The 11,931-nt window shown below is 44.4% G+C and overlaps 1 protein-coding gene across 1 annotated transcript in view; it reads right to left on the bottom strand.

Moving 5' to 3' along the window:
• Window positions 1–11,931, bottom strand: part of PDE8B (phosphodiesterase 8B) — a 226,123-nt gene that overhangs the window by 68,964 nt on the left and 145,228 nt on the right. Inside the window, exons 4-5 of the mRNA XM_019517729.1 lie at window positions 4,128–4,318; window positions 968–1,027 (exon numbers count right to left, since the gene is read on the bottom strand). Of these exons, the coding sequence (XP_019373274.1) occupies window positions 968–1,027; window positions 4,128–4,318 (251 nt within the window). The remainder of the gene's footprint in view (window positions 1–967; window positions 1,028–4,127; window positions 4,319–11,931) is intronic.

Raw genomic sequence — 11,931 nt, 5'->3', positions numbered from 1 at the left:
GGCTGCCCCCCCCACCCCCCCACGACAGAATAGACTGCATTATGTCTAATCTATGGTGTGGTGGTTAAAGCACTGTACCTGGGAAGTCAGACATTCAGGTTCAAATCAATCCATCCTGTACAAATCCTTATCAAACCTATTAGTAAAACTACACAGTCAATCCTATTGTACAACCATAAAGCCTGGCACCTATACCTGCCACAGGAAATGCAGGAGGACCAGAGCATCCAACATCCCACTGTTGCAAGGTTGTTAAAATGCACTTAGGAGATCCCAGGAAGAGGGCCATGCCCCCTGCTACAGAGGAAGGCAAAACCCCCACAGTTCATACCAATCTGACCATGAGAGAAAATTCCTTCTTGACCCCAAATATAGTGATCAGTCCAGCCCTAAGAGGAGCGGCAAGACCCTCCATCCAAGTACCTTCAAGTTTAAGTCCCAGCAGAAGCATTGGGACCACCCCAATCAAAATCCCCAGCTTTGGCTGCTGGTTACACACAGTGCTTCTGAGGAAGCCTTAAAAAAAAAAACAAAACAAAAAAACACCCCCTGCCCCAAACACATGGAGCAGGAGGAGGGGAAAAATTGCCTCCCAGCCTCATGTAGCAATGAACAAAGCCAGCAACATGGAAAATACCCATAGAAGAACACAATCACAGCGACTTCTAAACCATCCCTGACCAATGTCTGTCCAGCTTCTTAAACAAGGATGAAGAGTCCTTCACTGCCTCACTGTTTTAACAGTGAAGTTTTTCCTGATATCCAAACTAAAAGTTCTAACAGTGAACAAGTTTTTCCTGGTTATCCATACTTTGTGGTAATTTCAAGCCACTGATCCATGTCCTATTCTCTGTAACTAGAGATAACAGTTGGCTGATACTAATAATATCTGCATAATGATAGGCAGTTAAACATAATAAGAAAATCAATATAACACAAAATAATAAAAACAGAGAGAGATAATTACGTGTGTGGAACAACAGCAAGTATTACAGTGTGTCCTGATGGCTTAGTAGCACGGATTGATCTGAAAAGAGAAAAAAAACAGTCATGCACATTCTATGATGCTTTACTGAAACGACTTTGAATTTTTATTGTTACACATAACGGAAAAACAAGCCCCAAAGATCCTACAATCCTGAACCTGGGAGATTCAAACTTTTTTTTTTGAGCTTTTATTGCTTTCTTAGTTTGGAGTACACATAAGGATGGATGTTTGATGCATGTTCCCTCTTTTTTTTGGCATGAAGATCAGTATAGGCCCCCAAACCTGTGAAAGCAGTGCTGCATCTGTGTAAATCTAGGAAATGTTAACTCTTATCTAGTCCTCCTACTTCTAAACATTGTTTAGCATAGGAACAGGCAATTATTTTGGCTGGAGGGCTGCTTAATGAGTTTTGGTGACCTGTTGAGGACCACAAGGGTAGCCCTGCCCCTCGGTAGCTCTTCCTACTGCAACCACCTGAAGCCTGTACTGGGCTGCCCTGTGTCTGCTCTGTGCTGCCACTGCTGGGCAGCCCGGAGGTGGCAGTGATGGCAGCGGACATGTAGGGCAGGCCAGTGCAGAGCAGGCTCCAGGTGGCTGCAGCAGGAAGTGCCTGGCAGCAGTGAGGGGGAGGAGCCGCTTTTCCTTGGTGCTGAGCAACAGCTTCTATCCTGCACTGCCACTGTTGCTGCTGCTGAGCCTGTACAGGCAAGTCTAGAGCAGGCACAGGGCAAGGCAGGGTGGGTCAGCGCTATGCATGAAGGTCCCTGGTGGTATCATGGGGCTGAGGCCAGCGGTGGCAGCATCCAGAAGGAGCTGCCACCTGGGCTGGTTAGAAAGACAATCCAGCTGCAGAGCCACACAAGCCCTGCTACATGTCCAGGGGGCAGCAGGATGAGCCACAGGTGGATGGTGCCTGGGCCAGGTGGGACCGAGGGGCCTGTCATGGACTGGACAAAGCCCCTCTGCAGGCTGGATCTGGATCTGGCCCACGGGCCATATTTTGCCCACCTCTGGTCTAGCACGCAGATACAGCAGGCATGGTCAATAGCAGCACTACTCCTACAAGAAGCTATTCTGCTTGGTGCAGAAATATAGAGAGGAATGAGCTAGCCCTCAATTGTCACCGAATACAGAACATACTTTTCTCTTACAGATTAAGTATCCATGTGTTTCCAATACTTTGCTTTCTGCAAAGTTTCAAACCCTTCATTTTGTTAAATTATTCTCAGGAGAAGACACGGGCATCATGTTATCAAGGAGACACTGACAAACTGAAGGGAACTCAGAGAATAAAATTAAGCAAGATACAGTGATTGACTTCCTAAGGAAAGATTTAAAAACAAAACAAACAAAACATTCAACTGAAAAGGTGGCATGGCAATAGGCATACATGTTTGAAGAATTTAAACCAGGGGTGTCAAAGGTACAGCTTGCAGGCCAGATTCAGCCTAGGGAGCTCCTTTGTCTGACTCCAAATTCTGCTACTGGCTCTAGAGTGGACCAGCATACAGTGCAGTGTGCCAGACCAGCCCCATGCAGTGAGCTCAGGAGACCCACCATGTGCAGTGCCCTCTGCACCACCAGTCTAGGATGCAAGCCACATATGGTATCCCCCAGTTCGTCCAAAACATGTATCTCATGATGCATGTAATGCTGCTCCCTCCCCAGCCATTTTGGGGCAGGCGCTGCCTGCAGCACAGATCCTGGACTGGCCAGAGAGGGTGCTGTGTACTTGGGATTGGGCATGGGAGCGGCAGATCTGTTGGCCCAATCCAGCCCTCCCTACCTGGGGGAGAAGGGGAAGGCGCAGTCAGATGATCCTCTGCTTACCTCCTCTGCGCTGTGTAACTAGTGGGGGAGGGAGGAGTAGTGGGGCAGAGATGAACCTGTGCTTACCTACCCACTTCCAACACACGCTTCAGGAGTAGATCCAAAGGAAAGCAGTGGCATGCCCTTTGATTCCTGCAGTGCTGAGGGAGTCAATCGATTTGTGGCTCACTATCATGTCTCTGATCCCTACTAATCTCTCTCCACTGCACAGGTGTTAACGGTCCTCTATGCTTTTTAATAGTCTTGATGTTCCACACTTCAAACTATCCTTTCTTCTACAATTTTGCTGTCTGGAACATTTCTCTCCTGTTTAATCTAAACCACCCCATAGACTGTTTTTAGCTCTAGCTAAAAGCCTTAAATCAGGTGTAGTAATATGAACTTAGGTGTGCAAGTGACTGACAGTGAAGTATTGGAGGCACTATCAAGATGCCAAGAAAACTAGATTTTGCTTATGAATCTGAATAAGAGAGGTACATTTAACTACAATGACTACAGGACTAATGACACAAGATTTTTGATTATTTTGACTTCTTTTGTCTAGTTTGTTATGTCTTTTAAAAACTTCATATGTAACCCAGCAAATCAGTGCACCTTCCAACTATCTTATTTGTTTTTGCTTTGACCTTAAACTGAAAGACATGGTGCTAGCCTCCTAGCGTATTAGACAAGCATTTAATTCTTCTTTAACTGGTAAAAAAATGTGTTGTTGTACCACACCATCTGAACTGTAATTTTCAAAGCCCTAGATCCACCCATTGCACCCTTCAAAGGGTTTTGTGGCACCCCAGGGTCCTGTGGCATTCTGGTTGGGCATCCTGCTCTCTGCACTTAACATAGACATAGGTTTTGGAAAATCACCATTATGGAAGTGTGGTGGAAATGGTAGTACAATATAAAACCCCATAGCTCCAACCTTTGTAGGAGGAGTAGAACATGAGTAAATAGGAAAGCAATGGTTACAGTGTTGCATACTTCTATGGCAGCTCTGCTTTAAAGAAGGTTTGTGACCCAAGATTTATAGTTCTATAGGTCAAATTTTAGCCCCAGAAATAATGTATCTTTCATATTGGATGCCTGTAGAATGGTTTTCATGCACAATATTTGAAAGCTTTGTTTCTGCTGTTCTCTTATCCACCAAAGCAGTTTTTATTTTTTTCTTTAATGATGGAGCAATGTAATCTCCAGCCCCCTACTCCCTTCTCTAAACTTGTTTTCAGAATGTCATAATGTATTCACTTTATGCTCATGAGTGGTATTTTACAAGGCATTTTTAGGTTCAAAAGGGGCACAAGGTCCACGAAGTTACCTGCAGATAGCCTCAGCATCAAAGTATCGGGAGCTCCTGTGATCTATCACTATTATTTCCTGATGCTTATCAAGAAAGCATTCAAGTGCTGACTCTGGTGTTCGAGCAATATTACACCTGTATCCAGCTCTATCACAAGCCCACCAGAACCCATCACTCTGGTTGTCTTCTTTTGCAAAGATCAACAAAACCTGCAAAATAGGTAAAATATCAGCCCTATATAAAATACACAAGATAATTCCATTTGTGTTACAGATTTTAAATGACTTCCAGGATTTAAAAGATCAATAACTCTATTCCAAAGCAGGAAATTTAGGCCACGTAATAAAAAAAAACAAACAAACAAAGGAACAAAAAATGCACAAATGAAATCCAAAATAGATTATTTTTATTATTGTGGCTATGATTCCTGTAGGTATTTTTAATCTTTTATATTATTGGTGTACACTTTATTTAGGCACTTTAAGTACACTGGTGCTTATTCTGGGGATGCAGCTGTATCCAGTTAGGTTGGGGTTAAAATTCTACTACTTAAATGTAAGTATTTGATACACAGTAGGATTTGTACCCGCAATTAACCTAGCCATGAAAGTTATACCAGAAGAAAGGAGTTTAAAACTGAAAAAAACAGTCCATACTTATTTTTCCTTTTAATAACATTACACACCTGCTGCCAGTGAACCAGAGTACTGTTGGCAGGATCAAATATAGTGCAAGAAAAAGAGTGAATCTGTGAAAATTGCTGGACCTCTCAATACTATAATCTTGGGCTTATTCCTATGTGTGCTCATGGTCTTGATTACCACTAGACAGTGCAATAGCTAGCTCCTGTAGTTTCCAAATGCTTACCATTCAAAGGCTTATTAAAGACAGCTTTTGGGCATGCATTTAATATAGGCTGGGCTCAAAACAGTATAAGACCACGATGTTACCACTGCAAGAGCCCAGAACAGCCCCAGAGCAGCCCCCGCCTTGCCAGCACTGCTGGGGCTGGTCTCCAGGGAAACCCTGTCCCTGCCTGCTGCTGGGGTCTCCATAGAAACCAGCCCCAGCTACATGGGCAGGGGCTTCTAGGAACTAGAGTCCACTTTTGATCAGATCTGGTCTGTGGGCTGGAACTTTGCCTTCCCCTGCTCTAATGGTTAGGTAGTTGTTTGGTTGTAACAGTGTATGTTTATTGTGGTCTCACTGTGAACTGTTGCAACTTTGGGATCTCCTTTTCTTTGTGCATGTAGCACAGGGGAAGGCAATTATTTTGGGTGGAGGGTCACTTAACAAGTTTTGGTGAGCTGTCCAGGTCTGCATGGGTAGTCCCACCCCTTGGCAGATGCCCTGCAAACTTGTTGCCATCTTGGGACCAGAACTCCTGCTCCACTAAACCCTTACCTTTGCCACCAGAAGTCCCTCCTCCTTGCCCCCTGGAAATACTCCTTTTTTTTTGGGGGGGGGGGGGGTGCTATCTTAGAACCAGAAAAAAACCAAATCATATACTAAAAGTCAAACACCTACTATAACATTTTAATTGTATTATAAAAATATTTGTGTCATGATTTGTGTTTGCTTACTCTATATAGAGGTGATTGCATTAATCAAACATATATTCTTAGTCTTGTATATTGTGGAAGGGGTGTGTGGGTATATGGTAGGGTGTGGGTGTGTTGGGGGGGGGGGTTGTGTTGTGCAGCTCTGCTTGCTGCAGTCCCTTCACATCTTATGAAAGGTTTTGTTATACATCTCTGATTTAGTTTGTCTCTAAGGTGCAAGTCTACCCTGCCTTCTGACTGACTTCAGACTAACACGGCTAACTATCTCTCCCTGCTACCCCTCCAGGGTAAATTCTGGGCCACATGAACATTTGTGGGAGAGACAGGAAATCATCTGTGACCTTAGGCACCCACCAACATAGCAGCAAAATTGTTTCCTGTGCTTTCTGACTAACGTGTTACAAAAACCTAGCTCACAGTTCGGCCTTATGAAAATAAACAAACAGGAATGTGGGGAATTAAACATGCTCCTGCACTGCTTCTGGGGCCTGTGAATACTCTTTTCCTTCCTCCTTGTAAATGCACAATAAGGGAACAGTAAAAACAGAATTACCATGAGTCTTCAGAGTGTATATATAAAATAATGCATTAACCCAGTAGATACTCTTACCTGTTAAATGGCAATGTCAGCAAAAAAAGCCTTATCTAAAAATGCTAGCTCTCTTTTTTTAATCTTTTTTAATATTATGCCACATACACACAAGACCAATTCACTTTTACCCCTCAATCAATTCCCTGGATTTCAGTACAAAGTCTATTCTTATCAAATCCTCTGACTGTATGACACAGGATTGTAGGAACAAACTTTACTTTTCTTCTTTAAAAAAAAAATCCCCAAATCACAAAAACAGCCACCAGATAACACTGGTTTGTTCACACCTAACTTGGAAGTGCTTTATGTTCCATTTCCACTAATTTTAGATCATCCTATTTCCATCTTATATACTTTTAATATAAGAAATTGTTTAAGAAGTAGCTGAATACGTTATTAGCACATAGGACAAATGCAGAGAATGCATGGTGTCTTTATCCATTATTTCTCCCTTTTTATACAGCAAAATGTAGCTTAGGCTTATTCTTTCAAGAACAGAAACAATAAAAGGCACGGAAATAAATGTCAGAGAAGGGCAGAAAAATAGGTTCCACACTATAATTCTTATTTATGTGAACTGTGCTTCATCACCATCCAAGGAAATCTGGCACCTTCAGCAGGATCAGTTGTGTGTTTATGGACTGCTCAAATGAAAAAGACTGTAGATTTGGACTCTGCTGGTGGTAATATAAAAGCTGAATGGATGTCATATGAATTGTATCTTAGGAAAAGTTAGAGCCAACTTCAGTTCCACAACAACTACTTCTTGTGTAAAATTAATTCCTTTATAAATGTCAGAGTTCATAGGAAATATTTTTTAGGATCGCCTTACTATGCTTATCGTCAGTTTAAATATTATACAGTCAGTAACTTAGGTCTTCTATATCCTCTCTTCTGCTATTTGCACATATTTATTATAGTTAATCACTAACTAGGCTATACTTTGCTACAGATGAAAAAGATTACTTCAGGTTAAACACACTATAAAGAAGAAAGGACTCAAGGAATCTTAGACTTACCAAAAATGTTCAAATTGCACAGTAAGAAATTCAGTAGCTTGAAAAATGTCACACAGAGGGCAAAATGCTGTGCATTTCATACACAGTAAATTAACCCACTGAGTTCACTGGGACACCCTATCCAAGTAAACTACACAGGATTTGACCCAAAATATCTGTGAGAAAGGTCAACAGACTTGTATCTGTGTTACTCTATGTAGTCATGGTGTCACCATGCAAAATTCAACACGCTGACTAGAAGCTAGCCAAGGTCGCCCTACTTTTGCCTCATGTCAAACTGTCTAGATTGTTGCATTCCAAACAATAAGTGATAAATGTTATTGTAGCAGCAAATTAATTCACTATTTTATTAACTTGGCAAGAAAGGTATATGTTAGTACATCTCTATCTTAATATGAATACCTAGAAATGACCATATACCATAGCATCTCAGTAAACAAAACCAGCTGGATTTGAATTAGCGTGCTTTTCACACAAGGGATTGGACAGATTCTTGTGTAGCCCAGGTAACTTGGGTATATACTCTCCTTCTCCAGTTGAAGGGGGTTGTTAGCTGGCAGGTGTGCTGTGGGGGAACTGCAGACCGCTCAGTTTCCCTCTGTCCCTATAGAACCAGGCCAGGACAGTCAGGGGACTTAACTATATACAACTATATTTATATTAACTTATCACAAGGAAAAGAAACATCAATATAAACACACACACACACACACACACACACACACATAGGATATCTAAACACAAATAACATAAATATCCTCTGGGTAAATGCTACAAAACCATATACCAGTGCTCTAGATACCGATAAGTATCTGATCTGAAACAGATAAATCCCAAAATAAACATAGATAGCCAACAGATAAACTGTTGATAAGTATGGCTGAACAATAAATAAGCCACAAATAAATACAAATAAGCAACAGATGAAAGAATAGCAAAAGGAGGTCCCAGCAGAGCCCTAGGACTCTACTCATTTACAAACATGAGAGTTCACAAAATATAAGGCATGCCATCACACAACTTATGGTGCAAGAACCCCAAAGATAAACTTAATCCCAAGGGGAAACCCCAATGCCCTTGGGCTGTCCCCGTGCCCTACAAGGAAGCTGGTAACTTCAGAGGGGCCCTCCCAGTGGGACCTCCACTTTCAGGAGCCCTTAACTAATCAGGGGGGGACTCCCTCCTTCCCCTGTGGGAATCCTCTTTTCCCTGCAACTCAGGCCTGGAGGGCGGCCCTTGTCCTCTGTGCCAAGCTGCTCTTTCACCTGCAGGAGGCTTCAGGGTGAGGGGTCGCTGTCACCTGGAACAGGGCTCCTCTGTGCTAGGCTCCTGGGGTCTCTGGTTCAGCCGTCTCTGTTGGCTCAGTAGCCCAAGCACCGTCTGGCTCCCTGGACTCAACCTTTTGCTATGGGTCGGAGACCTGGGCTCCCTCATGCAGCACCAGGCTCTGTCTGCTCCTGGACCCTCTGTGCAGTGACCCTCTGTGCTTGTTCTGGGGGTTGAGGACCTGAGCCGCCCAAGTGCTCCAAAGGTACTACTCCATGCACCGGCCTGTGCACGTGTCTCTGGCAGCACGCCAGAGGTTGCAGACCCGAGCTGCCTCACGTAACTCCCAGGATCTGGATGCCGTGTGCTGTGCTGCACACCGACAGCCTAGCTGCTGGAGCTGTCTGCTGTTCCCTGCTGATGGAAGTCTCCAGGGGTGCTTCTGGGCTACTGCTTTGCCCTGCTGAGAGGCTCTCCTCAGCTCTCTGAAGCCCCGCTCTTCTCTTCTCTCCTTCCCAGATGTGTTCCCCTCATGCTGGGCACGCAGCTCCTTTTATACTCTCCAGGGCTCCACCCCTGAAGTCTTCCGGACCTGAGTGTTTCACTCTTCAATCAGGTCTGGGGGAGCGGGGAGAGCTCCTCTCCCCCTCCCCTCAGGAAAGGGGCATGGCTTAACTCCTTTTGCTGCCTCCTGATTGGTGGATGGGCTCCACCAATCAAAACAGCAAGATTTCAAGCCTGGGACTCAACCCAAGCTTGGAAAGGAAAGCCTGTTACACTTGGAAGAAAGGTGCATCAGCAGCTATTGAACATGGAAGTTGGGGGTACAGCCTCTGAATCACAATTTCCTGGACTTTAAATGCTGGAGGCTGCAAGTGGGAAAGAAACAGGGGAAAAAACCATGGTCATACCCTGTTCACTCTCCCTTTCAACATCCATTTTGGATGTTGAATTTATGGTCTAACCCAGTAAATGGCAGTTCTTATATTCTAACATTACTTACTTGGAACAGAGATGATCTGAAATTAATGGTCAACACAGAGACGCACTCTTGGGGGCTGGCTGCAAACACTACACTTTTGCTTTATCCAACAACAGTTGTAGCCATTGGGGCAATATGCATGCTTCCTTCTGACATTTGGACCTGAGCGCAAGTAGCCAGCACCCTTCCCTGTTCCCTACTTTTTTCTAATTACAGGAGTAACTAATGAAACTGCACTTGACAGGATGCTAACCTAGAGACCCAATACGGATTCAAATTTATTTTTTCTGTTATCATTAAGTTAATCTTGTTCTTGGTTAGCTAAGTGGCATGAAATTAGGATACTTTCACAGTGCTACATATTCTTGATTTTCCCCTTTTGGAGATGAGAAGTTATAAAGTTTGGCAAAAGGCAAGGCAAGATGGCACCTTAGAAACTAACTGGTTCAGACAGGCATAAGCTTTTTTGGTAACAATCTACTAAATCAGATGCTACTTATAATCTCTTGTAGGTGTGGCAAAGTCGGGGTCCCTGACTAGCCACAGGGCTAGTTTCCCCCCACCCTGCCTCTGGGCACGCCACCCACCTATCTCACTTGCCATGCCTTGATGGAACATAACTGAGTATTAATTAGGCAGGAGGCTGCCCATTTCACACCCCAATATTGGGGGGGGTTGCTAGCCATGGCTCTGTTCCACCCCTACACCACAGCCCAAGCCTCGCAGATGGCATCTCAGGCAGTTGGCTCAACCAACCCCTTTGCCCATTAGCTATGACCCCAATCATGAGAACTTCAGCTTCCATATAAGCCCTGGCTGGGTCTCAGGCCAGTCAGGACCCCAAGCTTCTTTGCTCATCATTTGGTGTCCCTCGCAGTGGGTCCCTGGCACTTTTGACCCTTCTAGTCCTGGCCCCAGCATTGAGCAGTCCAGTCCCTCAGCTGGGTTTACGCCTCCTGCCTGCACTTAGGGATCAGGGTCCCCCATTTCAGGCTCATGTGCTGCTGGAAGCACGCGTGGCCCTGCGGGGTCACTCCCCCAGCAGGCTCAGGTGCCTCCAGAAGCTTACTTGGCCTACCCTGCCCTGGTGGTATATGGCTCACCTGAAGATGAGGGCTGGGGTTAGGATGCCCCTACCTGCCTTTCACCATGGTGATCACTGGCCTGGCATTTCTTGGGGGCTCCTGTGCCACTGAGAGCCCCACCAGGCAACCCACTCCCAGAAGGGTGCAGTTTTAGGTCATGCCCAGGACCAGGAGCTTCCAAACCGTCCCCCGCACTCCTGCCCTTACCTCCAGGATGTCGCATGCAGCCTTGCAGCCAGGCAATGTTATTGCCTGGCCTGCCAGCAACGAACTGCCCCGTTTATATAGGCAGCCACAGATCTAAAATGGCTGCCAAAATTAAGCACCTGCTGGCTGCTTGGCTCAGCCCTTAAAGTGGCAGGCACCAACAGTGCCCTGACACAATATGTAACAGCATGCTTCATTACATGCTGTCTATGATCTACCTGGCTGGACTCATTTGAGTCCCGTTTTTGTTTTGGGGTTTTGTTGTTCTCCCGCCCTGGCGGGGGGTCGGGCTAGAAGATCTACTAGGTCCCTTCCGACCCTAAATCTATGAAACTATGATGCCTCTATTAACCAGTCAGTCTCTGGACCTGCCTACCTTCTGCTTGACTTCAGACTAATGCAGCTAATTACCTCTCAATGTGACAAGGGAAGCAGTTTCAAATGTTTCCCTTTGCATAATGTGAATATATTGAGAGAAACTGTTCAGGTGCTACTGCAGGCTCCTCAGTGAGGATAACATACTTTAAGATAATGCACTTGTGATTCAGGTAAGTAAAGGAATTTATGACTTAATTGACTTGGTGTGTAACAAGCTTGGTTCAGTTATGTAACAAGCAGCAACATAACACAATAGTAATTAGGCACCAGAGAGGCCTTGGGTGGCTTAATTAAGGTGTGTAAAACTTCCCAGGAGCCTACACTAGAAGGAACTGTAACAGTATTACCACTATTCCTTGCTGCCAAACACTTGTAGGAGCCTTACTTTAAATCACAGAAAATTAGAATAATGAGAAATACCTTCAAATCTGTCTGGGTATCTAGATAACCACAGATAACAGTACTGAGTAACCCAGGCTGATGTGCCAGAGTTTGAGTTAAAATGTATGCTTAAAATTAGGCTATCAAATGATTTTAAAAATTACTCATGATTGATTAGTTGCATGATTTAAAATAGTCACAGTTAATTGTGATTTTAATTGCACAACTAAAAACTCAAAATTATGCGCATAAAATCTCAAAATGATGCAAAATTATTCATGTACTTTGTATGGTTAGGGGGTGGGTGTGTGGGGGCGGGGAATCTGTGAAGGTATGGGGGACTGTTCAGC

Source organism: Gavialis gangeticus, unplaced genomic scaffold (genome assembly GCF_001723915.1).
Source record: "Gavialis gangeticus isolate Ggan-Ray unplaced genomic scaffold, GavGan_comp1, whole genome shotgun sequence".
Classification (NCBI taxonomy): domain Eukaryota; kingdom Metazoa; phylum Chordata; order Crocodylia; family Gavialidae; genus Gavialis; species Gavialis gangeticus.
Note: the sequence above shows the minus strand (reverse complement) of the source record. Positions and strands in the feature narration are given on the sequence as shown.